The sequence below is a fragment of the Chenopodium album genome, chromosome 5 (genome assembly GCF_948465745.1).
Source record: "Chenopodium album chromosome 5, dcCheAlbu1.1, whole genome shotgun sequence".
NCBI classification, from domain to species: Eukaryota; Viridiplantae; Streptophyta; class Magnoliopsida; order Caryophyllales; family Amaranthaceae; genus Chenopodium; species Chenopodium album.
Genome location: NC_137838.1, coordinates 2,566,539 through 2,594,132, shown reverse-complemented (window position 1 = coordinate 2,594,132; position 27,594 = coordinate 2,566,539). Strand labels below are relative to the sequence as shown.

General features: G+C 31.8%; 3 protein-coding genes and 1 pseudogene across 3 annotated transcripts; 1 reads left to right on the top strand and 3 right to left on the bottom strand.

Annotated features, from left to right (window-relative positions):
* Window positions 1-707: 707 nt before the first annotated feature.
* On the bottom strand, window positions 708-5,433 carry LOC145631494 (uncharacterized). Its single transcript, XM_081683589.1, has 3 exons — window positions 4,887-5,433; window positions 2,874-2,959; window positions 708-1,039 (listed from the first exon to the last, which is right to left on the bottom strand). The coding sequence occupies exons 1-3, from the start codon at window positions 5,200-5,202 to the stop codon at window positions 989-991; spliced, it is 453 nt and encodes a 150-aa protein (XP_081539715.1). The 5' UTR covers window positions 5,203-5,433; the 3' UTR covers window positions 708-988.
* A 4,324-nt stretch (window positions 5,434-9,757) lies between these two features.
* LOC145631304 (uncharacterized) lies at window positions 9,758-11,197 on the bottom strand. The gene has a single exon (XM_081683385.1). It carries the CDS (start codon window positions 11,195-11,197, stop codon window positions 9,758-9,760), a length of 1,440 nt encoding a protein of 479 aa, XP_081539511.1.
* A 3,200-nt stretch (window positions 11,198-14,397) lies between these two features.
* Window positions 14,398-16,066, top strand: LOC145630044 (heat stress transcription factor B-2a-like). The gene is made up of 2 exons (XM_081682279.1): window positions 14,398-14,964; window positions 15,056-16,066. The coding sequence occupies exons 1-2, from the start codon at window positions 14,713-14,715 to the stop codon at window positions 15,782-15,784; spliced, it is 981 nt and encodes a 326-aa protein (XP_081538405.1). The 5' UTR covers window positions 14,398-14,712; the 3' UTR covers window positions 15,785-16,066.
* A 1,357-nt stretch (window positions 16,067-17,423) lies between these two features.
* On the bottom strand, window positions 17,424-17,831 carry LOC145631303 (BON1-associated protein 2 pseudogene; annotated as a pseudogene).
* Window positions 17,832-27,594: the final 9,763 nt, after the last annotated feature.

Sequence of the window (27,594 nt, the reverse complement as noted above, 5' to 3'; positions counted from 1 at the left end):
GATATTTTTAGTAAGTTCCAAACCAATCAAGGCATGCATCAATCCATTCTTTAGAGTTGATGTAATGGATTTGATAGTTGGCAATGTCGTGCAAACCCACAAAGGTGTCAAACTCAAACATTGAACACTAACAAAGACGCCAATTATTGGATGGAGATAAAGGGATAAGGGAAAAGTAAAGGGGAAGGATTGTACCCCGTATAAATCTATAAATTATTCTAACTTACTTGTATAATAACTCATTGACAAATAAATAAAACCCGTAACCCATTTAGAGACAACAATAAAGTTGTTTCATTTCTTATCTACTTTCTATAAATTGCTTTTATTACTACAATAGTTTCCCATTTTAAGAAAGTTTCACAATTAGTACAACATTATCGCATAATTTCTTTAAAGTGCTTTTATAATTACTGTACATATTTAATTTTTAAAAAATTAACAACCATAATACCGATGTATAGTAAAATCAAGGTACAAGAAATTCATCTACTATGTATTACAATGTATATTCCGTCATAATATTCTCGGGTGCACATAAAGGCTATTTTCGATACTCCATTAGCTAGGTTAATTTTTCCCACAATTTGAACGGGTACGAAAGTAGCTCCACTCTAACTCTATCTTTGGTCGTATCACTTTAATTACTACTGTACTCAACTAGTCAAAAGAAAACACACCTAAAATTTTGTAAAGGGTCATGAAAGTAATTGAAACAACCCAATCCTAATGTTGAATTAAAGTGAATAATAAACATCTTAGAATAGACCAAAGATTTTTAAAAAAAAATGTGGGGTCAACTGAGGAGATAAACACAACACAACCACCCAAAAAAAAAACCAAAAAAAAAAAAAAAATCTAGAGAAAAATCCAAATAGTAGTAAAAGCTACAATAAGTAATTAGTTGCGCATCTTGTTGTTGTTGTTGTTGAGAAAGTTGGTCAATTATAATGCTTGAAATTCTTCATCGAAGGTGCAGTAATTCACATCAGTTTGTAGTGTTCTTATCACCTGCTTTGTCCTCTACTCGTGGGACCACCTGTGGGACACCATCCATGTTAGCTACTTTAATTTGCTAAATCATCAATTAATTGCTTGTATAAATCATCGATTAATTACTTAAATATTGATTTTAAAATTTTATCAACAATTATGTTCTTAGTGTATTAGATTATGCTATAATCATTATACAACATGAAACACATTTTTTCCCTTAAGAAAAAGGTCATGTATTATACTTGTATTCCGTATCTCTTAGCTTGTTTAAATAAGTTTAGCATACGTTATTTAATTACGGATTTTTTTTTTTACAGGACATTATTTAATTACTTAACATAGGTTTCATACCTCCTTTTTCTTTTTTCAAAATTATAACTACGGACTACAGAGTAATGGTATTTGATCTTAGATAAGGCAAAAGGCTACACATACAATTGTTGTATGTGGTCCCAACATACAACCTTACTTTGTCATGTTTTTATTGGCTACAATAATGGGCCCATGTTCCATTAAAATTCAATTTATATTTGACTTCTAATTTTCTGCCCTTTTTTAATGATGTGTCAAATTTCTAATGGTGTTGTATGTATGGACAACATATAATAATTGTTTTTCTCATAAAAAAAAATACAATATTTGTATGTGTATTTCAAATTTGGGAAAATAATAGAGAGAAAAAATATTCCAAAAAAGGAAATATGGCCGGTAATAAAGATACGAAGAAAAATATAATTTATTAATAAAAAAAAGAAAAAGAAAAAAAAAAGAGAGAGAGAGAATATCAGACACACGTATTCATGTAAACAGAAAAGAGAAAAAAAAATCTTTATAAAAAAGTGAAATGAATTGTCAACTGATAAGCTGCCAGGCTGTCACTAAAAAGGAAGATGAAGATTGGATATTTTATGATGCAAGATATAAAGAAAAAAAAGATCAATACACGTAGTTGAAAAGGGCCCCACCTTCATGAAAAAAGATCAAGGTTGTGAACCGCCTCCACTCTTAAATATCTTTTCCATTTTGCCCACATTTTTTTTAACGATTTTTTAAAGACGGGTGATAAAAATCAATCACAGGAAATTTGACACTTTACCCAGGATAGATCATTTAGAACAATTTGAGCTATTCCTTACTCGTTTTGCCCACATTTTATGAATTTTTGTAGCTGTGTTACTATTACTCGTATATAGTCCTATCTCGTATGCTTAAACTTAGTAATTAATAAACAAACTAATTAAACTCAAAACTCTTTTTCTAGTTAGGTGCTTAGGTCATGAACAAGGCCTATAGCTCAAGTTCGTTGACAAGTTGTGTGAGGATAAGTAATTAGCATAATACAAGAATTGTTACATTATTCCTTGATATTTCATCCTTGATATTTTCCAATAGTAAAGAATGTCATATTTATTATTTACAACTTGTTCACTTATGTAACCCTTTTCGTCTCCTTCCATCCACTCTCTTCTTTTACTTCTATTGTACGTACACAATATTTCTTTATTTTTTAGTTTAACATACATTTCTTGTAAAAAAACTATTTTGTGTTTTTCATGAAAATTTTCATCATCTTTCACATGAACACAAATGAAACAATAGAGACAAAAGAGTTACTTCAGTGAGTACTTCGTTATATATATAAGTATAAAGTATTACATTATTTCGAATATGGGATTCTTTTGAATTCTAATTTTTTTTTTTTTTTTTTTTGACAAAATAAGAAGCACTTCGTATTACTTAGTTCCTCTTTATTTGATTACTTTACTTTATATTACAACCATGAGTCCATGAGCACCATGTATTCGGTATTCCTCCTTTCCTTTCCCAACAAAATGAAAGAAATTCTGTCTAAAAAATGCACAAACATACTTCTATACCTGGTCATGTGTCATTTTATAAGGACGAATAATTCCTCTTTCTTTTTGCCTGTTACAAGTCCTGTTCACTCGATCACTCGAATATGCTGCATTTTTAATAAAATAATAATAAATTATTAACTTATTATACTTCTTATAAATTTTTTTTAGAAAAAAAGCACACATTTTGTATAAAATGAAAAGATTTTCAGACACAAAAATGAAAAGATCTTAGAAATATCACAAATTCACAGGTATATATATAATCAATTAATTAAAGGTCAAGATTTTCACTCTAAAATATCTAAAGTAATCATCAATAGGCATATTCTGCGTTACTTTTCTGCGTGTAGGACACAATCACACAACAACTACCTTTTCTTCCATATTTTTAACCTATTCTTTTTAAAGAAGTATTGACATAATCACCTATAATGTTTTTAGTTTTTATTTTTTATTTTTTATTTTTATTTTTTTTTATATAAATAAATGAACGTTACATCATTTATTAAAAGATCAAAGCAATATTCATGATCCTTAATACATTCATCATAAGTTTTATTTTAACATATTGTTAAAGATGAAAGCTTGTAAAAAAAAAAAAAAATTATTTTGTGGGATGAAAAACGGAAATTTTGATTTATTTTGATAAAGACATCTCTAGAATACTATCTAGACTATTTTAATAAAATAATGAGATGTTGTTGATGTTGTTTTAGACAATAGAAAGTGTCAAAAATTATTACTTGTGAAAAATAAATAAATAGGAAGTACTTGATTTATTATTATTATTATTTTTTTTTTTTTGAAATAAGCTTAACAAAACAGATTTTATTATTACTAAAGGGTGGATAAGTTGTGTCTTTGTGAGTCATGTGACATGTGGTCATAAACTTGTTATAGGAGATCTTTTACTTGCACAAAACCTAGTCTCGACTCTTGAGTAAAATCTTTGTACATTACTATTATTAGTAAAAGTTCTACTGCTCATTAGATATTTAGATGGTTAAAATTAATCACCAATTTCTAATTTGTCATAAAGTGCCCCTCTATCATGTCAAGTGTCAAGGAATCAACCACATATCCTTCTTATTTGCTTAATTCTACCATTAAAGCTAGTATATAAATTAGTATTATATTTTGCCCTAAATTCACATGCAAATTAAAACCCAAATAATTAGATAATTACAATAATAAAATAAATATTTTATGTATATATAAGTGGTTCTAAATTAAGCACTAATAACAACCTAACAGTTATAATTTTGTCATAAATTCTCAAATTTACTCAATTGTAATTAGTATACTTCGTTTATCACGAGATTCATTTCTATTGAGGGGTATTTGGCATGAACAAGATAAAATCCTTTTGTTACTCCGTAGTATTTATAATGTCACTTTAATAATTTTATTTCACCGCCACCCACTCCCACCTCCTCCTCCTCCACCACCACCACCTAATCCAACACCGCCACAAATCACCGGTACGGTCACTTTCACTAGAACCTGAAAACCACTGCCGCTCATAATCTACCCCCCACCCACCCAAAAAAAACCCTAGCTACCATCATCCAAAAACCAACAACCCTAGAAATTCAAGCCAAAAAAAAAAAAAAAAAAAATTCAACAAACATGAAAATACACTTTATATCATCAATTTTGGTTTTATTTTTATGCTAACCAATTATGGTTCGTTTTAGATAATGGTTAAAATCAAACACTAGTTAAAAACTAACTCAAGATCTTAAGTTTTCATAGTCGAATATATCCTGTAAACCCTCAAATATCACGTGACACAATAAGTAGAGACATAAAAGGGAGAAAGTATGAATGTGGTGTAACAACTACTAACAAGGGTTTTAAAAAAATTAATTTAGAATCACAATTACCAAACACCGTATTTTCCCATTCTCTTTCTTTCCCTTTCCCACTCTCTTGATGAACCAAACACCCTATTGCATGCTAAAAATATCTAGTTCGAAAAATATCTAGTCGTAGTTTGAAAATTAAAATAAAATAATTAAAAAAAATTACCTGATCTATGATGTAAATCAAGGGTAGACTCGGAAATATCAGGGACAAAACGGTCAAGTCTTGAATTAATCTTGGTAGTATCTTCATTGCTGCTTCTCTCCATCAAATTCCGTACAAAACTTGCTTCCATTAATCTCAAAAAATCCGAATGTTTTTCGTTGGTCCATTGCATTTCCAACATCATCCCTTTTTTATTTTTCTTATTCTTCTTACTAATAATAACATTACTCGTATTATTATTATTATTATTACTATTACTATTATTATCATTATTACTACCACTACAACTCGTACCGATATCCTCCCGTCGGTCCATATCGCCGGAAAATTTTCTAGATCGCCGGAAAAATATCGCCGGCGAACGAGTGATGAACAAATTTATGATCTTTTGGAACGAGTTTAAAAAAAAAAAGGAAAAGATTGTGTTTTTTTGTTTTTGTTTTGGTGTAGTTTCTAGCAATAGTTATCAAAGTAGTGAGGATTTTTTTATAGGCACTTTATTTTGTGTGTGTTTTTGTTTGGGTGTGGGAGATGTGTGTTTGAGGCTATGGCCTATGGGATTGGAAGAAATGGATTAGATGTCACACAATGTGATCGTGTTTTGGTTTTAAATAATATAAGGTGTTTGCTTCGAATATTATTTTATTTTATTTTATTTTATTTTATACACGTCTTCTTATTTATACACTTTTGTCTCATGAAACGATAGAAGATTTTTTGGGCGATTAATAAGTATTTTACACATAGAAAAGTCATACTCTTTTTACCTTATTTTAGAAACTCGTTATTTTTTTAATAGATTTAATTTAGAGTTGGACATAACATAACTAAAGTTAATCTAAAATAAATGTTGGTTACAAAAATATCTTTCATTACACATTTACGTGTAGGTCATGTCTCTATAGAAATATAGGTAGTAATATTTGATGATGATGATAGTTATTCTACTTTTGATTTTGTAATTTGACGCTTTTTGAATAAACCGAGTAATAACTTAATTAATTTTTTTAGGGTTATGTACGAGATTATAGAATAGGAACATTATTATCATTGTATATCAAAATTATCAGATACATCATTAAAAGTGCATATTATTAACTTTATTTCATAAATCTGAACTTATTATTCCTAAAATTAAAGTGAATACAAAAGTATAACTTGTACTTGATAGCAAAATGTGTAGAGAACGATTTTAGGGTTGTGATTTGAACAAGTATGGTTGTTAATAAAACAATGTTGGGCCAGCTGGAGTATTTTATTTGGAAAACAGGGTGATCAAACTGTACTAAAGCCATGCATTGCAAATTTGCAACATACACTCATACAAGATTTTTTTTATATATACAAGTATTATTTTTTGACATATGAATGAAAGATCTTTATTGCAACAGCTGTACCACCAATTAGAATTCAACCAATCTAACTTATTTAAAATTTAAATTTCCTTTTTTTTTTTTTTTTTTTTTTTTTTTTTTTTTTTGAGGGGATGATTCATGATACCATGATATTTGGCATGAAAGCAGTTTGATATCCATTTGTCTAGATTTGCAGGCATAAAGACACCTCATCCATTGCATGGACCTTGAAGTTGTGGCATTATGTATTTGTTACCAATTTTTTGTCCCCCTTAAACCATGTGCCATTGCCCGTTGTAGTAACTTTCTCATGTCTACTTTATTGCACTTTTTTTATAAGTGTTTGTACACGTACTATAAACTATCAAAATATGCATGATAACCAATAAGCATGATCTGATTGAGATGGTTGAGTAATGACATCGCTGCTTGTCTCAAATTCTTGTAATTTAGATATCGGGTCAAATCTCATGAAGTTCATTTGACTCTTTATAGCTTCACAAAACACTAATAGTAACGGATTTAGGATTTTCGATCAGGGTCTTTAGGAGAACCGAAGAAGCATAAGCTAGCAAGCAATTAATGGTATTTTATACGGTATATAACACTAAAAGTACACCAATATTAAACGTAATCCCCAATATGGGCAGTTTATAAAATGAATAAAACTCATCCGAAAAACATATGGGAACACCGACCTCTAATAACACTTCCAACAACAAAAACAAACACCTCACCACGTACGTCAAACTTATATGACACCTTACAAATTTTTATTTAAAAAGAAAAAGGATATAACAATACATTATGCTAATCAAGCTACTAAAGAATACTATTTAAGTACACCTATTACATATTTATAACTAATCAGATTTTCCAAATACGGAGTACCTCTTTACAAACCTCCGAATATCTTCTTTCATAATAATTGTAGCACTTACATATCTAAATCGTCTAGTTTTAAGAGCAATATTTTATTAACCTTATTTTCACTAATTTCATGAAATAAAGGAAACATATTAGCAATTTATAAGTTGTAAGTGCAAAATTCCAAGATAAGAGTTTACAAGTCAAATAAAGATTAATAGGTTACTATGAGTTCAAATAATTTCATACATAATACAAAGTATTTTATAAAACTAGTTGAATAAAATTGAACTAAAAAAAAAAAACAAATAAATTAGAACTTGATCTTTCCGGTGACGATCCAAAGTAAAGTGATGGGGTTTAGATAATGAGTGGACGAATTATTCTATATTCGTGAAATATAAGTAGAAGATTGCATCATTCATTTTCAAACGTACACAACATTGCAAAAAATAAAAATATCTAAAGCCTACAAAAAAGAAAAAAGTGATTAAAAAATCAACAAAAAAACACTTTGAAGAAAATATCTAATGGATATGATGATGACGAATAGTTTTAGATCTACCAAAGATATTTTTATAGACGACTTCAACAGAATAATCTTGCATACATTGAATACTGCCTTGAGTATTTAGTTTCATTTCTTGTCCAGTTGTCTCGGTAGAACGTTACATTGTTAACAGTTGATATATTTGATATCATATTACTATTATTACCTACCCAACTTTTAGCACTTATTTTAATTTAATAGTTGAAATTTATATACTTTTACTTATCTATATAGTTCTAAATTAGTCTTAGGGTCTGTTCTGATTTACTGAAATAAACTGAGCTGAATCGAATTGTTTATGAGAGAAGAAAATTAGGAACTGAACTAAACTGAACTAAAATTAAGCTGAAGAGAACGGGTCCTAGTTTATGTGTATTTTTACTCTGTAGGTTGTAAACTTTGGTCGTTGATTGGATCCATCACTTATACGGGAGTAATTATTTCTTATTATGGTAGAATTTTGTGAATCGAACCTTTCTAAACTTTCAGTAAAACTTAACAGATGTTGAGAATGTTTGAGTAATACTGTTGTAGAGAATAGCTTGTTACTTCTAGATTATGCAGGTTGCAGACACTTACAGTAGATGTAAAATGATCAGTTTTAGAGCAGTATCACTCAAAGTCTCAAACTACTTGTATATAAACATTGAATGACCAACATCAACTTGCATTTAGCACCTACGGTGTAAAAAAAAAAAAAAAAAAACTCGGGATGATATAGCAATAAGAACTCCCAATCAAACAAATGATCCTCTAAAGGGATCTAAAATTATACAACCACCAGTGCTCACATTCATAGTAGTAGGCATAATGATGAATGCGGAGCAAGCTGATCCTTTGAAGTTAAGTTAAAGGCTTAAGCAGTAAGCAAGATATTCCATCATATGGTGTCACCTACAAGCTACAGCATGTTTTCCTTACAAAGAATGGAGCACCGGAGCAATTACTTCTTCATGAGTCATGGGATTTCTGTCCTAAATCAGCAGTTTCATCATAATTGTCTTTGATAAGCAAGTTCACTTGTTCTTGAGTTGTGCAATTAAGTAATCTACCAACAGGAGAGAATAAATCTTTCAAGTATCTTACCTGAGTTTAAAACAGGATAAGCGACCAACATTCCAAAGCGAATATGCGCATTATCTTCTAAGCATGTTACTCATGAATAGTGTCATGGTACATATCATCAGTCTCACTTTTTATGCTAAAATCAGGGCAGCAGATGCCCCTTATTCCTTTAGAAGTAACTTGCTCAAGCTGTCAAGCAACGTAACTGTGTCTTCATACAATATACCCAAATAAGTAAATCAAGCCAATGAAAAACCACGAAAACAAAACCAGATTCACAAAGCTAAAACACAGTTACCTGAAAACTAGCAGTAGTACCACCATGAAGGGAAGACATTTAGACAATGCATACTGAGTGCAGAGAGATTGCAGCACAAATATATCCAAGTATACGTATTATTACATTACAAATTTACAAGTAAGCCCTTTCTCTCATGCAATTGTTTCATCAGCAGAATCTACCATTTTATGCCTTGTAGTCCAACAAACAAAAGGTATTGATGGTGATGAAGAGCTCATCTTCCAACAAATACAAAATGCACATAAGAGTTAAGGATCCTATATTTTTGAGATCTCTAATGTATTAGGCGCGCACACAAAAAAATTTACTTCAAAGATCTCAGGCAAGAATTTTCACCAGGATGGCAGGATACACAAGCTTCTACCTGAGTAATTCAAGGAAGCGGCCATTTTATACCATGCAGCAGACCAACAGAACATTAGGTATCAATGGCGCTAAAGAGCTCACCTTCAGACATGAGTAACAAAAATGCAAGTGCAGTCAATGATTTAGTTTTTTGAGCACTTCAAAGGTCTCTTACATTTCAAGAAACAAGCACTGTGAAAAGTGTAAGTACTGGATAAAGATAAGATCGAACATGAAGAATATAGAGGGACAACAAAAAGATAATGAAATCCAAAAAAACCACTTTCATTAATAAGAACACCCAGCGTGTATTGTTACAGTGACAACCCTCTCCCTACCAAAAATGGTCAAGAAAATCTATGCCATCCTTGAAAAATCAAGGAAAGTATCATGAAATATACAAAATTCCACGCCTATAGAAAGCAAGATATGCTGAGGTGAAAACAAACCATGTAAAGGAAACCCACCAAGCTAAAAAGAGGGCAACCTCTTTAACAAATACCGAGCATGGGAGCAAACCACAAACCACTTGAAAGTTCTCAAATAACCCTTCATCAACCTGAGACAATCCCAACGATAGAAGCATCAATGCAGCGGGTGCAAAAAATTGTAGAACTGCTAGGCACAAGAAGTGATTGTGCAAGAAAACCTTCGCCCTACTGTATTCCATATCAGGAACTACACTGGCATGCAACCTCTGGTACCATGATAACACAGCCTCATTCAAGTACGTTTGCAGATTCCAACGCAATGCAATAACTTGCAACACCCCCGACAGCAACAAGCACAACAGCCTAAACTTAGCAAAATCGGCTTCAGCCATACCCACATTGCCAACCAATCTTCCACTATTGTTACTACCAACTTGTGATCCTTTACCATCACCAATGTTTTTGTTGACAAGAATTTCAGCAAATGGGTTGATCCAAAGCAAAGCAGTGAATCCCAACAACACATAATTGGCATAGAAAAGAACTTGTGCAAACCATCCACATGAAGTTATAGACAAATTACACCTTATTTGATCCGTTCCAAGCCAAAAGGCTCGAGCATTCTTACCAGCTCCCAAGTACAAAAACCCGGCGATAAAACCCGAAAGAAGCGCCACAAACAACTTCCCAAATCCATCAATTGAGCTAAATTCAAAGTCAATTATCCAAGGATACATTCCCACACAGATCATCAGAGCTACAAAAAACCCCAATACTCCAATCACCAACCCTAACCCCCTTTCAGACCTCTTAGATGAAGATCTTTCAAGGGAAACACGATAAAGAGAAATCAAAACTCTAAAAATCCCTAAAACCCCAATTAAGATTGGAACTAAAGATCCACTTTTCAAAACCCCAGAATTTCCATTACTATCATCAACACTAACATCATCATTACCCACATTCAAAATCAAATACTTGTGCAACAAAAAGCAAGAGAAAGCAACAAAAAAACAATTGAAACAACTTCTATAACTATCATAATAAAGACGAGAACAAATTTGGGCATCACCTAATCTCAATCGAAAGATCTGAGCTTTACTCTCATCAAACTCGAATTTCTCCTTGGGTTTCTTCCTGTTCCTGAGATCAGACGATGTTCTTGAGGAAAGAGATTGAAACCCATTAAGATTTTGATCCGAAGGTCTTCTAATGGCGACTTTTGGACCTGATGATTGAGTTGGTTTATTGGGGTTAACATCATCTGGGTGAATGTAAGTGTTGAGACCTTGAAGTAAGAGTGATGGGAGAGAGATGAAGTATAGGAGGAGAGATATTGAAAGGGAAAGGATGATTTGAAAGATCAAGTTTTTGTATGAGATTAGAATTGTATACATTTCTTAGTGTTTGTCGCTTGGATTTTGGAATTGATTGCTTCAAATAAAATGGGAGGGAGTGAGAATTGATGAAAATTATCAACTTAAGAGTTGAGACTTTTTGGTCATTGTTTGTGTCATTGTGGAGAAGATGTTGGCGACTTGGGTCGGGAGACTCGGGACCAAGCAGCAGTGAGGATGTCTTAGATCTGTCCGGTCATTCGATGATTTCGACTTCGAGTTAGTTTTATTCCGGATTTCACCGTGTTCCTATGTTTATTTTTTATATACTCTCATACGGAGTATGAAACACTTTATTTTCGTTCTCTTTTTTATATATTACCTGAATACCAAGCCGTACCACCTAGGAGTGGCCCGGGTGTTTGTCGAGTGGATGAAGGTGGTAGTCTACGTGAATAAAATGATTGTTCACTTGTGTGGCATATGGCCTGGCCTAGTAAAGTGTAAGATTAGAATATTTACATAGTTACCTACTCTAATTCTCAATTAAGATTAAATTAGTGGTAATACCGGTAAGACATTTCATACATAATAATGTATAAGTTAAGTGTGTTATTTTAAAACCAAGTCTAGCTTGGTCTATCGATAAAGATTGTATCTTACAACTTCGAAGTTGGGGGTTTAATCCCACTGATGACATTTTGTATACGCAAGTAACATGAATTATGCTTATTCTAGACCTAAACTCCTAAAGCATGTGAACTGTAAAAAAGCCAAATAGTGATAGAATCTCTGTTACTCCGTTCTCCATACCAGCAAAGTCCTGAAGTTTTCCGACCCAAAATTTCCATAGGAGTTGACACTAGCTCTTGGAATCATTGAGCCCACTAGCCCAGCCTCAAAACTTATGTGATGTCTCCCTCAATAGTAGAGTTATTATTCATTTCTTTTTTCACTTAGCTTACTCAAAAAACACTAAGTTATTGTGATGCCTTTGTTTTATATGGTTGTTTTCTTAATTAGTAGTTTTACTGATGATTGTTATTACTTCGTATTAGTCGATTAGCTTGACATGTAGTTGGATATTTATTTGGGTGGTGGCATAGTGTGAATATGATGAAATTAAATTTATGCATTAATATTGAATATGAATAACCTTCATGGTGGTAGATAAACCGATGAAATTGAACATTTAGATGAGTATGACCGCATATATGTATGTACGCGTCCCAACCATTTGCCTTTTATACCACCGCTACTTTGAAGTAAAGATGTTAAAAACTGACCAGATCAATATCGATCCGGTCCGATCCAAACTAGTCTTAAAAAAAAAAAAACCAATTTAGATTTTGACTCGCATGAACATTGTAAATTTAAAATTTAGCACGACTCAGCTTTGAAATATACTCGATCCCGTCCTGCCCGAACCCGACTCATGAACCCAAATTAACACCTCTACTTCCAAGCCCCAACCAGGGTAACAAACCACCATGGGCACCATCGATCCTACTTACTACGTATATATACTTCGTATATACTTAACCAATCGAATATCTTTTGCAATGGTCTTTATAACAATACCAATTTGAGGCTGCACGTACCACCGATATGACCATCATTTAGAAATCGGAATCATATTTTTAACAAGTAAATAATTTGTATGTTATCAAAAAAATTATACATATATTTCTATTGCCAATTTGACATCATTGAACTCAACGTCCAAAACACTCAGGTCACGCTTAATTGCGTGCAGTAGTTGCATCTTGCATGTCAACGAAATTTAAATACTTGGACTAGATAAAGGGAGGATTCCGTAGACTGGAAAATTAAAGTCGATCACAATATTTGATATAAATTTTATTTCATTTACAAGCAACTGGAAATTAAAAGAACAAGTAAGAACCAATGAAATTTCTAAGGAATTTAAATTCAATGAGTAAAACTTTCCTAACAACAAGTTCAAAGTGTGTTTTTCCGACTAGTTGGTTTTAGGAATAAGTTGAAGGACCAAAATTATGAAACTTTCTACCGTTTAAAAGTATACATTCAAAACTTAACTTATTGAGCTTATAACTTTATTGTTTATAAAATATATTAAAGGTGTCTTCAAAAATAATAATAAACGTTGTGATAAGGTGTTATAAGCTGTTCGTGTAATTTGTTATGGAGATCATTAATTTATCGCCATGAAGGATTAAACTTGAAAATCAACATATTGCAATCATGTAAACGTACAAGTACTCTATATTCTTATATTTTTAATAGATGTATCCCAAATTAAATGATTAAATATTGTCATATTTTGACCAACAAGTAGGTACATAAATACCACCCTAACTCATTCTCCCATTTGAACTTATTTTAATTAAACTAAAAGTGAAATAGTAATAATACATCGTAGTTGAGAATGAAGAGGTATAATTGATCAAGGGATGAATTATGCATGATAAGGATAACTCGATATAGTCTAAAAATTGGAAGTATCACGGTATGATTTTATTTTTGGTGATTATAGGCCCAATAATCACCAAAAATAAGTATCACGGTATTATTTTAAATATGGATCAATTTATTTTTGGTGATTATAGGCCCAATAACAAAACGGAGAAATACAATCCATTAAGGTATTCAATGAAAAATAAATCAATATAGATATTTTATATGATTTTTTCTCATTAAACTCACATCAATTTTATGTCATATCATATGATCCAAGATATTTTTGTTACAATCTGAGAAAAAAACAAAATAAAGTAATTTCTGTTGCTGCCATATACATCAGGACATATCACAAGTCACAAGATAGTAGAACTACAATTTCTAGCACATTCTCTTTAGCCCCATCCACAACCCGGAGTATTTTACGATCAAGTAATTTAATGGTAAGAATTTTACCTCGTAACCTTTAAATACGCCTAATAGTCACTTAGGTAAGAAATTTCCATCCTTATCTTCCTCCCGATTTTTTTAAGAATGTTCGCTCCTAACTTAATTTCAATTTATCAATTGACTTATACGAAATTTCAATCTTCTTAAAAACACCCTTGCTCACCTACCAAATATATCCATAGTATACTCTACGTACAGTACCAGTATAGAATTAAATTATTAAATGCAAATATTATTCTCTTACAAAGAATCTTTCTTCTAGAAAATTAAAATATCTTATTTGTGGGCTCCACTAAACTATCGACCATTAATAGACAACCACGTACACACTAAAATAGAACATTTAAGAAACCTCCCACTAAATTAAAAATTAAAAAGAAAGAAAAATAAAAATCATCGGAAGTTTCTCGAAAGCAATAACGTAGCTTCTCCTCCTTTCCTTCCTAACCAATATCTTCCTATCTTCTCCCCTTGTTTCCATTTTCTCTCTCCTCTACTCTCTTTCAGACACTTTCCAGATCTTCGTCTTTTTCCTTCACTCTTCTATTTCACGCTTAAATCTCGTATATTCTTCAATTATTCACAACTTTAATTGATAATATTTACGTAATTTATTGAAAAAAAATTAAAGGAAAATCAATCTAGATTGTTGTTGATCTGAGAAGAGAAGTAGTTTTCCGGCGATGATTCCGCCGGCGGGAGATGAAAATGTCGTCGTCGGAAGTGGTCTAGATTCTCAACGGTCAATTCCGACGCCATTTTTGACGAAAACTTACCAACTGGTTGAAGATCCTTCCATTGATGACGTCGTTTCATGGAATGATGACGGATCTAGCTTCGTCGTTTGGAATCCTACCGTTTTCGCTCGCGATTTACTTCCTCGCTATTTTAAGCACAACAATTTCTCATCCTTCGTTCGTCAGCTCAATACCTACGTAAGTAAATCATTATTCATATTCATTAAATATGATTTTCGAATGAAATTCAAATTCAAATGCTGAATTTCGTTTTTTCGCGATTTTTTAGGGATTTCGAAAAGTAGTTCCAGACCGATGGGAGTTCTCAAACGAATCGTTTCGAAGAGGCTCGAAACACCTACTCTGCGACATCCAACGCCGGAAAACGGCGGTATTAACGGTGGCGCAACGGCAAGTATCACCGGGAGATTCCGGCGAAGAACAGGTGATATCGAATTCTCCGCCATTAGGAATTCCAAGCTTAGTTTATTGCAACAATAATACAAGCATCAACCATAACAACAACAACAACAACAATTGTAGCAGTAGTGGCAACAACAGAGTAGAATTAATAGACGAAAACGAGAGATTAAGGCGAGAAAATCAGGAGTTAAACAAAGAATTAACGAACATGAAGACTTTATGCAACAATATATTTTCATTGATGAATAATTTTGCAACGTCTCAAGGGAATTCTTCGGCGACAAGTAGTAGCACGAATTGCATGAAACAGGCGTTGGATTTGCTGCCACGTAAGGAGTTGGAGGGGGTTAGAGATTATCATGACGGTGACAGACCTAAGATATTTGGTGTAGCTATTGGAATGAAACGAGGGAGAGAAGAAGAAGGAGATGAAGATGGTGGGGAAGGGGAGGGTGTGGTGCACGTGCAAGATGATATGATGGAGACTGATATTGAGATTAAATGTGAGCCGTTGGATGGGAATGGTGTGATTGATAATCAGGAAACTCCTTGGCTTAAACAGTGTCACCGACATAATCAGAGGGTTTGTAATTGATTATCATGGTAATTAAGGTACTAATTAGAGTTAGGGGTTTTGTATGGGAGTTGCACGTGATGGAAATTTGTGTCACGTGCTTTTATCAAGAAGGTTCTTTGCTTTTACGATTTTGCCCCTGGTTTGTAGAAGGGTTGATGGGTAAGATTTCTAAATTTGGGGGGGCTGTGATTCTGTGAGTGGTGGGTGGTGATCAGTTACTGTTAGGCTTTTAGCTGAATGTAGAAAAAGTTTAAACTTTTTTTTACAAAAAAAAATAATAATAATGAAAAGTTTAAATTTATTGCTTCGATTTTGCTCCGTTAACTACTACTCGTTCCAAAAAGAGGCATAAATTCTTTGTCCATAAATTTATACGAGTATACATGTCTAAGGAAGAGCCGAAGACATATTACATTCGTTTCATATTATTTGTAACGATTAGATATTTTTCCTCTCTACTTTATGTCAACATTTAAAGTTAAATGGAACAATTGTTAAGGGGTGGGGGGAGGAAGGAGTAGCTTGTATCTTTGTGTGTTACATGCAAGATTGATTATGCACCCATTAAAAAAAGTGATAAATGTGGATTGTGAACGTAAGACTAATATTTCGCCATGGATATTGAGCAAAACTGTCGCAAATTTATTGATATTTTGGAACATGCACAGATTTAATTTATCATGGTTGAAAAATACTTGAAACATTTGGTAAAGGCGTTAAATTGGTCAAGGATTTCACATTTACCCTTTAATGCATCTTATTCCTAATGGTACATTGATTGATACATTCTATTCCAAAATGCATGTGGTGGGTAGGCTTTGGTTGACGTCAAGGTCGTCAATTCTGTTTATATGGCTTATCTTCAAATCGTCACAATGCCTATAGATGTATCATATATACATGGAAAATGATAAATAAAGCCAAGAGCTACTTTATCCATAACAATCACAACAATTGGCGGATTTAGGGGTACAAAGGTAAAGTTGTATTCCCATTTCGCTACAAAAAATAATGATAACAAAGAGACCGGTTGTAGTTAATATTCGCCTCTTAGGTACTGTTATGTAGATACTAGATAGTACAAAACACAAACCAATTTGCTTTTTTATGTGTAAATTGAAAACGACTGCTTATTAAAAACCGATCTCTCAAGTGTTATTGTAAGTTGTTCTATTTTAGTACTTTTCAATCAAAGAGACATACTTTCACAAATAAGTGAATAACTAATCTTTTAGGTAATCACATAATCACAAAAATGGGCCTAACCAGTAGTGGGCATATGAAGACAAATGGGCCCGCCCACAATATGAAATTGGGCTAATTTAGCCAATTATTTTAAAATTGTGGTTAAGGTATTGGGCTTTTATTATGGTCTTCTAAGGATGTTTGTGCTTGTGACTGTCAATTCACTAAGTAGGCCTTTAGCCATTTTGGTTTGAATAAATCCATTTTCCAAAGAAATTTTCTTCCTCCCGGTTTCAAGAGATTCTGTGATCGATTTTCACACCGCCCTTGTGGTTCTCTAAAAAAAAAAAAAAAAAAACAAAAAAAAAAAACAATTTTCTTGTTGAATTAAAGTAAAGAAAGAATTTAATTACAAAATCAAAGATTGAAAGATGATACCAATGCTATTTGATCCTCTAATTGGAATTGAAAATCACATATAATTTGATCCCTTAACCCTAATAGAGAGATTGATAATACCATTGCTATGTCCTCGTTGATCCCTCAACCGATAACTCAACACGTGCAAATAAGAAGATTGCGTATAATCTCCAATAAAATCTGAAGTAGGAATCGTAGCTGATCCAATCAATTGTTGGTTACAAAATACTTTAACATCAATATTTCTTGCATGCATGGGAAGTTTTAGATCAAACTTATCATTCCATATTGGAAAACTTCCACCTTCTTTGTCAATCTTGGTTGACACCACGTTAGATGGGTCTGTTTGAACGTAGGCGACCGCGTTTTTGTTGATCGAACGACCATTAATGCTTAAATTTTCAGCCGATGTCACGTTAATCTCTAGGATGCGTGGTTGATGATAGTTTTGAGCGTGCATTGTGTTTATCAAAATCTTGGAAAACCTTTTAGGTTGAGATAGTGATGATTGATGAAAGATGATGTTTTTTTTTTTTGAATTAGATGGAATTGCTTTGCTTAAAATTAGCAAGATCAATTAATTAAAAGAAAAGGATGGGTTGGAATCGTGGGATTAATAGGGAAATTTGTTTGGGGGGTTTCAATGAAAGATTGTGGAAGGAAGGAGGCAATTGTTTGAATTTTTCTCTCTTTTTTTCCTTTAATTTATTCGAATTGTATGAAATAGTCTTGGTTGGAAAAATATACCAGTAAATAATAAATTGACTATTTCTTCTTATAAAATTCATAGTCATATTTATATCATACGGTTTATGTTCATAATATTTTAAAAAAATTTAGATGGTTTAAATGTTTAATGTAGTATAAATTGTGTCCATCATTGCTCATTTACCCCCAGCTCATCATTGGGCTGAAATTAACTTGCAACCCACATTAGCCCAATAAAGATGACCATCTTTTGGCCCGATCCGTTATCAACCCGCACTAATCTTGACAAGACCTGACCAATTACTAGGTATACATTTAACTGTGAACCTTTTTAAAAGAATTGGTAAGAGGAGTAGAGGACCCTAATCAAACCGAGGACCTCTAGGATTTGAAGGTAAGAACCTTATCAAGTAATCCAACACTTTATCGGTAATTATGAACCTTATAATCTTATACGAAGTATATCTATCGTGGTGTATGTAGTAGACCCAATACATACAGTGTTTTCACCAACAAAACCTAATTTATGGTGGGCTTTTGAATATAAATGGCTCCCGTCCAATCTCCATTATATGGAAAATGGACCAAAATAGGCAATTGTCATAAAATCAATAGCGAATAACTGGGCTTTGTTTATGGGCTCCTAAGGGTATTTGCCTATTTATCAAGTGGGCCTTTAGGTGTATCAAACTCCATTTCTCACATTAGAAAATTTCCATTGTAATATTAATTTTTAGAATGTAGTTTAAAATGGTATTTGGGAGAAAATGCACAGCATAGAATTTATAAAGTGTACAAATAGACTCTTAGTTGTTGTATTTGCTTTTGGAGGAGCATCCATGACAAGAAAGTTCTCATTGATTTTGAAGATTTAGTGAAAGATATTTGTGGGGTTTTAAGGAAATGGAGGAATTGATTAGTTAGGGAAAATCTAGTGGATGTTGAGTAGGAGAGAGATGTAAGAATTTGGAAGTAAGTATGAGGGTAAAATCTTAAAGATATCGTGTTCAAATAGAGAAGTAGGACATCAACTTTTATGATTAGTCCCCCTTTGATCAATTGCTAATATTAATAGTGAATTTGAGATAGACATTAACCTATTTATCAATGACACATTCCGACAAACAAGAAGCTAAGCAAATTCCTCTAACGTGCTACAAGATTTTAAGAGACCATAAAAAGTCACCATTGAAATTACCTTTCAATAAACTAAAAAAAAAAAAAAATAAGATGAAGGCATATTATGAGTTGTCGCATTACGTATAACAGATTATTATTAGATAGTACTAGAAAATGAAGTGTTATGTCTCAAAATATTCCCAAGATAGGAGCATTAATCGATTAATGCAAATAAGAAGAAATATTGAGTGATAAATACAAGGGATGATATGTAAAGTGTAACATCTTTTGTTGAGGTGAAGATGCTAGTGCTAATTGCTACTCCTATTGGATAAATAATGGAATGAATGGAACCTAATTAACGTACAGGAAGATGACACATGGCATATTTGACTAAAAAAGATTCATGGATTCTAGGGAACGTGTCGAATGTTGGTGCCTCACCAGAATTCAAGCTGTTTTTATTTATTTATTTATTTTTCGGTGTTAGTCTATGTGGCTAATCATATTGTGTGGCCGGAGTTACTTAGTCACTTAAGAGTTACTTATTATGGGGTTACTCAGTTAGTTAACGGCATTAACGCGTATTCACCGGAGTTAGGGCCTGTGTTCTTTAGCTTATTTTCAGTTCAGTCCAGTTCTTAATTTCCTTCTCACATAAAGTATTTAGCTTAGTTTAGTTCAGTTCAGCTCACTTCAGTAAATCAAAATAGAATAGGTCCTTACCTATTTCGGGGTTATCTATTTAGGGCGGGTTACTTATTCTAAATTTACTGAGTTGATTAATTAGTTGTGTTTTTTATGTGAGAGTAATCCCTAATTAATAGAGTAACTCTTGAATAAGTAATCCTGACCAAATGAATAACCCTACAATAAATAATCCAAGTAACCCCGATCAAATGAAATGACAATCTACAGAATAAAGTATAAAATCAAATCTAAAAGGAGAAAAAAAAAAGATGATATTGATTTAAGGAATAGTTTATTTTGTCCATGGTAAAGTAAATACGTGTCAAAAGATTAAAAGGTTAGTCTGTGTCAAACCATGAGATAAGTGGCTTCATCCAAATCAAAATTCCACAGGAGTATTTTGCATTTTGGTATTGATGTAATGGTTGTGTGCTTGTGTCTATTTACTTAGCAACCTGGTATTCCCATGAATATATGGCATAACGTCATCATGATATGGAGGATTTCTCACCTCACAGCACTGGATGTTAGTTTGGAATTTTACTCACTTTTCATTTTAGGCTTTCGAATTTCAAAAGAACAAAATACGAAGTAGTTTTGAGGAATATAAGCATGGACGTATGGTCAGTCCCTCCCAGTGGCGGAGCCAGGATTTTTCACCTAGGGGGACGGACTAAAGGTGGCGTATATTCTATAAATGGACAAACCTTTTAAACATACAAGAAATTGTAGGGACTATGCTTAATATTTATAAGTTTTACAACCTGAAAATCCAAATTTCTTAGTTATACAGTCCAAAAATTGAAAAAAAAAGCATATTTACAATAACGACTTCACCTTCAAATATTCATTTTTGTTTTGAAAGTAATATACAATCAAAATTATCAAATAATTCATAAATGTGATTTCTAATTCACGATAATCCTATCAAATAAACAATTTCTTATTCAAATTTGGTCAATAGCGGATCCATAGGTTCAAAGTTTTTAAACCCGTGACAATTTAATTTATATTGAGATATATAATAAAACCAAACACCTTTACCCGAAATTCCTACTATAACCAATAATTTAGGGTTGTAATGTATATATTTATATATATATATATATATATATATATATATATATATATATATATATATATATATATATATATATATATATAATAAAAATAAGAAGAAAAAAATGTTAGTCAAAGGGATTGAACCCATGACCAGGGAGACTACTAGTAAGCCCTGAAACCATTGAACCAAACCCTTTTTCTTATGGTTTTTGCTGCACATAATTAGTTTTAACTAATTTTTTTTATTGAAGTGGGGGGACAGCTGTCCCCCCTTGGCTCCGCCACTGGTCCCTTCATCCCTCCCTCCACCCCCGGCCCCTAAGTGATTGGGGATTGAATCCTCATCCCCCCAATTCTTGTGATAGGGTTTGGGGGGGAAGGGGGGTTCTCCTAGGCTCCTAATATCTTAAATTAGCGATTAAAAAAAGTAATAGAACATAGTATTTCATGTACAAATTATATATATATATATATGTATGTATATTATCTCGTTTGCATTATGTTAAATAGATGATGTATCAATAACATATTTATTTGTAATACTCAGTGTAAAAGAATTTTATGTACAAGCTCCCCATCAATTCTTATTAGATTTACTTATTTTCAAATTATTCCTTCTTCTTTTTTTCAATCATCTCCATTATATTATACATTTTAGAAATCTTATTTATTAATATAAGCCATATAACAAACTCATATTACTAGTCTACGTGTATGTAACAAACAATTAATAATTTTCATTAGTCATGTCGTGTTATAAAAGACATGGCTCCATGCCTCCATGTATGTATATATATATGACGCTAAGGTTGACAAGGTTCGTTATATATTTATGCAAAAGACAATTATATTAAAACTCATTAATTAGGGCATTTGTATGAGGTAAGCTTCAATCGTTAAGTGTAAATTAAAGCTTAAGATTTCCTCATTAGGTTTGAGCCAAAAAATTCCCATCAGTTTCACATAAATAAGCACTAATGCAAAAAGACTATGAAATTTGTTTTTATTCAAAAGATGGCTTCATTTATGTAAGTTTGGATTGTCGTTGTCATATATTAGTGATCAATACTTTTAGTTGCTTTGTTTCTTTACCACTACGGTTATATAAAGCCAAGAAATTAAAGACCTCGCATGCATAAGTCAAGCTTTAAAAAAAATTCAAAATTTTCTTTCAAATAAGGAAGAAGGAACGCAAACTAAGAACTGAAGAAGTAGGAAGTTTGAACTTTCTACTAATTTGTTAACGTATTATACTCATATAAAATATCACTTTGACTCATGTCATGGGATGTGACAAAGTTTTACACTATCTGTCAGCCTGTCACTGCACTAGTGCACTACATGAAATAATCAGATTTGGTTCATATAGTTGACTTCACTTATGGGATTTAGCTTTTGATTATTGATTAATTGATTGATTATACTCAAGTATTCAACCACTTAATTAAAAGGGAAACACAAGCAAATCTTTAAATGTTTTGATACTTAGCTTTCACTTATTCCGATCCCTTGTTTCGAGACTAATGTGATAGATAATGGTATGGTGTCGGTAATGAATTTGTATATATATATATATATATATATATATATATATATATATATATATATATATATATATATATATATATATATATATATATATATGCAATTCTAAATCTTTGATCTATTTATATTTTTAAATTGTTTTGTTCTTCACAGATAATTTCACAACAATTTCAACTTTTAATAGTGAAAACTACATAATCAGTGTCAAGTAATCTATAATATTAAACAAAAGTATAGGTTAGTGAGAGGATGAGAGCAAACCTCAAATACTCTCCTAATAATCTCAATGTGCCACGCGTCATACCACATTGAAAACACTCAACTTTATTTATTACTCCATACACGAGTACTCTTTTTGTAACCAATCAATCACGATCGAAATAATCTTCAAACAATAACAATCAAACAACAAAATATTTTCAAAAGGTTAAACAAAGGAAATTTTATTATTGTTTTTCCTCACAAATCGACAAATCTCGTGCATTTCTATGGATGCATTCTTGTTGATGATTAATTATTAGAAGACTTTTCCATCCAGCATTATTATTACCATCATCTATTACTGCCTACAAAAATGGAAAGTTATTGTTCTTCAATCAGACGTTAAAGTACTTAAAGAATGCATGGTATTTTTTTTGTCCACTTCCAATAAACGAATCATCGTTGTTATAAAAAATGAGTTGAAATTGTTGACTTTGGCCATGTTTAAGCTGCCTCATCGTACATAAAATTATAACTTTCTAGCCAATACTACTCACCTATTGGCTTATTATTGGTCGGTCATCCTACATAAAATTACTATGCAAGCTACAAATTATTTGTTGTTTAATCGTAAGTGCTATTTGATTGGACTGATAACTTGAACTATTACATTCACTTACTTTGCCTAAAGTTTGCTTTTTATAAAAAATAAATAAATTATGTGACATTAATTTTCTTAATTAAGGTCACTATTTTACTTTCCAACAATAATAATCCTAATCTTTGGTTAACTTAGATAATTAAATTTCATTTTCTTGGTTTCTAATTAGTAGAAAAAGAACTTTAATTATAAGTTCATTATTGAAGCTTAGGGCAATTTTGAGAAAAGGACACATTAGAATATTAGGTGACTATATCATTCAACTCCACAAGGAAGTTTGAGCTTTATCCCCAAGAAAAATTAACATTATTGATCAAACTCATTAGGATTATTGTAATTAGTGTTTTTGATTATGCATGTAATGTTGTTACTAATGTATACGCTATATCTCTTTAAAAGTAATGATAAATGTCACATTCTCCGCCTAATTTGTTATCAAGGATCCTCTATAATGTCACCAGATTGATCCTTCTGATAAGTGTCATAGTCACCATCTACACTTTTTATTAATTAAGTTACAATAAAAAAAAAAAACAAAAAAAAGTTACAAAATGGGTATACCACACCCGCAACAAGAAGAACCCTAAATGCAATAATCAATAGAGGAGAAGGGATTAAAAGTTAACCCTAAATGCAATTAAGAGAGGAAAAGGGATTAAAACTTGAATGAACAGATAAACAGTACATGACAATCAAATAAAGAAGGAAGGCAGAAAAAAAAAAAAAAAAAAAAAAAAAAAAAAAAAAAAAAAAAAGAAGAAGAAGAAGAAAGAGGTAGGTGTCATTTTTTTTAAAGAACCAAGTCATCTCAACAAACGGTGATCTTGATTAGTCTTGACATTGGATCAATTTTGGAGTTTTTAGGAGCTGATGTCGAAAAGACTTGAGATTGTAGGGGATGCATGCATATCAGGGTCATATAATAATGTGTGGAAGCTTATATGACTATTAGTCGCCTAAGCTAGTCGGCCATAAACGGGTAAATTGAAGTTTTAAAGGCAAAGTGTGGTTCCACCCACTTAAATGCACTCATGGGGTATCTTGTACTCTGTGGGAAGCACACACCCTGTCTACTTCCTTTTCGAGTCCAGAAAAGCCAAAAATTGTCCAAAATTAAGGTCATAATATCTGTACTTTGGGGCATATTTCGATTTTTTTTTTCAAAATTGAAGTAAATGCGAGAGGTGTCCTTCAAGGTCATATAAACTGATACTGGGTAAAGAGAGAGGGAGCAAAATAGCATATTGGAGAAGAAAATCGATCAAAGGGGACTTTTATTTATGGAAAATGAGGGTTTTTTTAATATATAATTTTTGTATATTTATTTATTTTTGACAGAATTTTTTGTATATTTAAAGTACCAAGCTAAGTCATCTCATCAACTAGTATTGATGAGTCAAATAAACACAAGAATATAATTGACTAACTTGAACTAGATTTAAATGTCTATATAATTTACTTCATTTTATATATATTTGTATAACATCTTAAAAAGATTATCATGTGCACAATGTATTAGCAGACATTAACAACAAAATAACATAACATATATGGATGGTCGTCTAGTGTTAAACCATATTAGTTGAGGAAAAAGTTGATACCATTAACAAAAATTGTGCTAAAAATGTCACATCATGGTGCGCATTAAGACAAATTACGTGTTTAATTATGGAATTAAATTGTTGTTTGTGACAAAAAGACAAATTAAATTCTGAGGGAATAAGCAGAGACTCCATTCATGAACATTACTTGTCCGCTGCATTTTTCCCAATTTAAGTCAGTGCAACTATTTATAAACGTGGATAACATTATTATTTACCATTATCTTCAGTTTTTACCATTGAATTTGAATATATTTTTTTTCATTCTTTATGCAAAACTATACACTGTTGTATAAAGATAGAAATCATGCATGTAATAATTATGATTTATGTTTTTTTTTTTTCTTTTTCAATTTTAGAATTAAAATGACTTATTCTATGAGTACGGCACCAATAAGAATTAAGAATGGACATTACCATACCGTGTCTTAATATTACTGCCCGTCTATGTACTGTTTTATTTATTTATTTTTTTAAGGGTTACCTCACCTGATCCGCTAATTCAGAGTCAAGTGTTCCTAGGTCTTGAGCTCTTCTCATCAAGGCTTATCATATTATGAGAAAATGTGTGCTAAGAGGTAGTAATAAATAAAATGAGTTAGACCATGTTCTTTTGAGCTGTTCTGCTCCGCTCTGCACTGTTGAAATCTGCTTTGCTCTGCCCATAAGCTCAAAAGAACAGGGCCTTAGTACTAGACACTAATTTGCGTCTTAATTACCCCAAGTCTAAGCGAGGCGCCTAAATCAAATGGGATATGTCGTTAATCTACTCAGTTCAGTGCTATCTTAAAAGGAAGTACTCCCTCCGTTTTTAAATACTTGCTCCATTTCTATTTTTTGCACTATTCATTTATTCTAATTTGACTAATGTTTGTGATTTATACATAAGAAAAAATATAGTCGTGTGGGTACTTGTTGGAATCATCTCAATGAATAGATTATTAATTTTCAATTGTTAGAAGTTATACCTATTGATAATTAAAGATATTAGTGATCAAAGATTAGTATCGGCATGCATGTTCAAGAGAAATGGAGCAAATATTTAAAAACGGATGGAGTATTAAATGAGCGTTTTAAGAAAAAAGATACATGATTTGATTTGATCTGATCTGATTAGTGTAAGGTAATTATGTCTAGTTATTGATTTGACTTTATCCTAAATTATGTTTGGAATAAGAACAAGTAATGTAGCATGCGAAATATGGTGAATGGAACAAAACCTAAAAGATGTTGAGTGAGCTAAATAAAGCAACGTGTAAAATAATGAAGACATTGATATGATAAAGAATTTATAGTCAAAAAATCACTAGGAAAAAAGATGGCGTTGGCAACTTTAATTACCATATGAAGTTGCCAATTTCTTGCAACTTTTCCAGAAGTGTAAAAAATCTCTTCATACGTGTCCCTGCAACGACTCATGGCACGTATATTTAAAGAATTAAGAATCTATTCACTTATAATAATGTTGTAGAAAAGGTATAATTATTGGAATATTATTGACATTTTTGATTCTTTATTTAGTTACTTTTTAGAATTATATATCTTGTGTTTAAAAAACCATACACAACATAATTCTTTTCCAATTTGATAAGAAGCTATAACCTTTTTATGAATTGGAAGATCCTTTCTTATAGAAGATTCCTCTAATTCATCATTGATTTACAGGATATAATGTTAGATGTCATGTACTAGAAGATTTTTGAGAAAATGATTGAGGAATGTTGGTTTTGTAAAGACTAATTCTATGATCGGATTATCACTTCAGCTTAAAAATTATCCGCTGAATTTCAATCTTAAATTGTAAAAATAAGTTTTAATAAGTAAATTTATATGACAAATATATATACTGCAGTAAATATACAAATCAATACGTAATACTACAAATTAATATTGCGTACATTTTATTGCATGTTCAATGGTTTTTAACACCAAAATTTTTCCTAAAAAAACACCAAAATTGTTTTCTTATCACCAAAATCACTCTCTTATTAGCATACAGAAAAAATCAAATATTTATAAATTAATTAGAAGGAATTTGATCATAAATCTTGGCTACCAATTGGCAACTGGAATGACACAACACTACTATTTTTAATTTGTATTTTCTTAGTGCAATTCATTTTAATTTTTAATTACATCTAATACAAAGTACGTAGTAGTTTTAATGCTCCCATTAAGTTGACTATTCATTCATTTTTTTTCAACCTTACATTTTGGTTACTTCCCAAATTTATTGTGAGAATTAGAGCTATCAATTTGGGTAAACGGGTCGGGTTTAGGTCGGGTAAGAGTGGGTCGGATCAATTCGGATTAATTCCATAACCTATGCGGGTCGGGTTTGGATTAGGTCATGCTTGAGTCGGGTCACGTCGGGTCATACTTCTTATCGGGTTTGAGTCGGGTTTAGGCCGGGTTAATAACAGGTCGGGTTACATTCGGGTTGGGTGAACAATACGTCAGGTTTAATTCGGATTTTCACGCGTTAAAACGGGTTAGGGTTATTCTTGGGTTCGGTTCAAGTCAATAATTTGCGGGTTTGAATCAAGTCGGGTCATTCTCGGGTTTGAGTCAGGTTTGGCTCAAGTCAATAATTTGCGGATTATAATCAGGTTGGGTCATTTTCAATTCGGGTCATT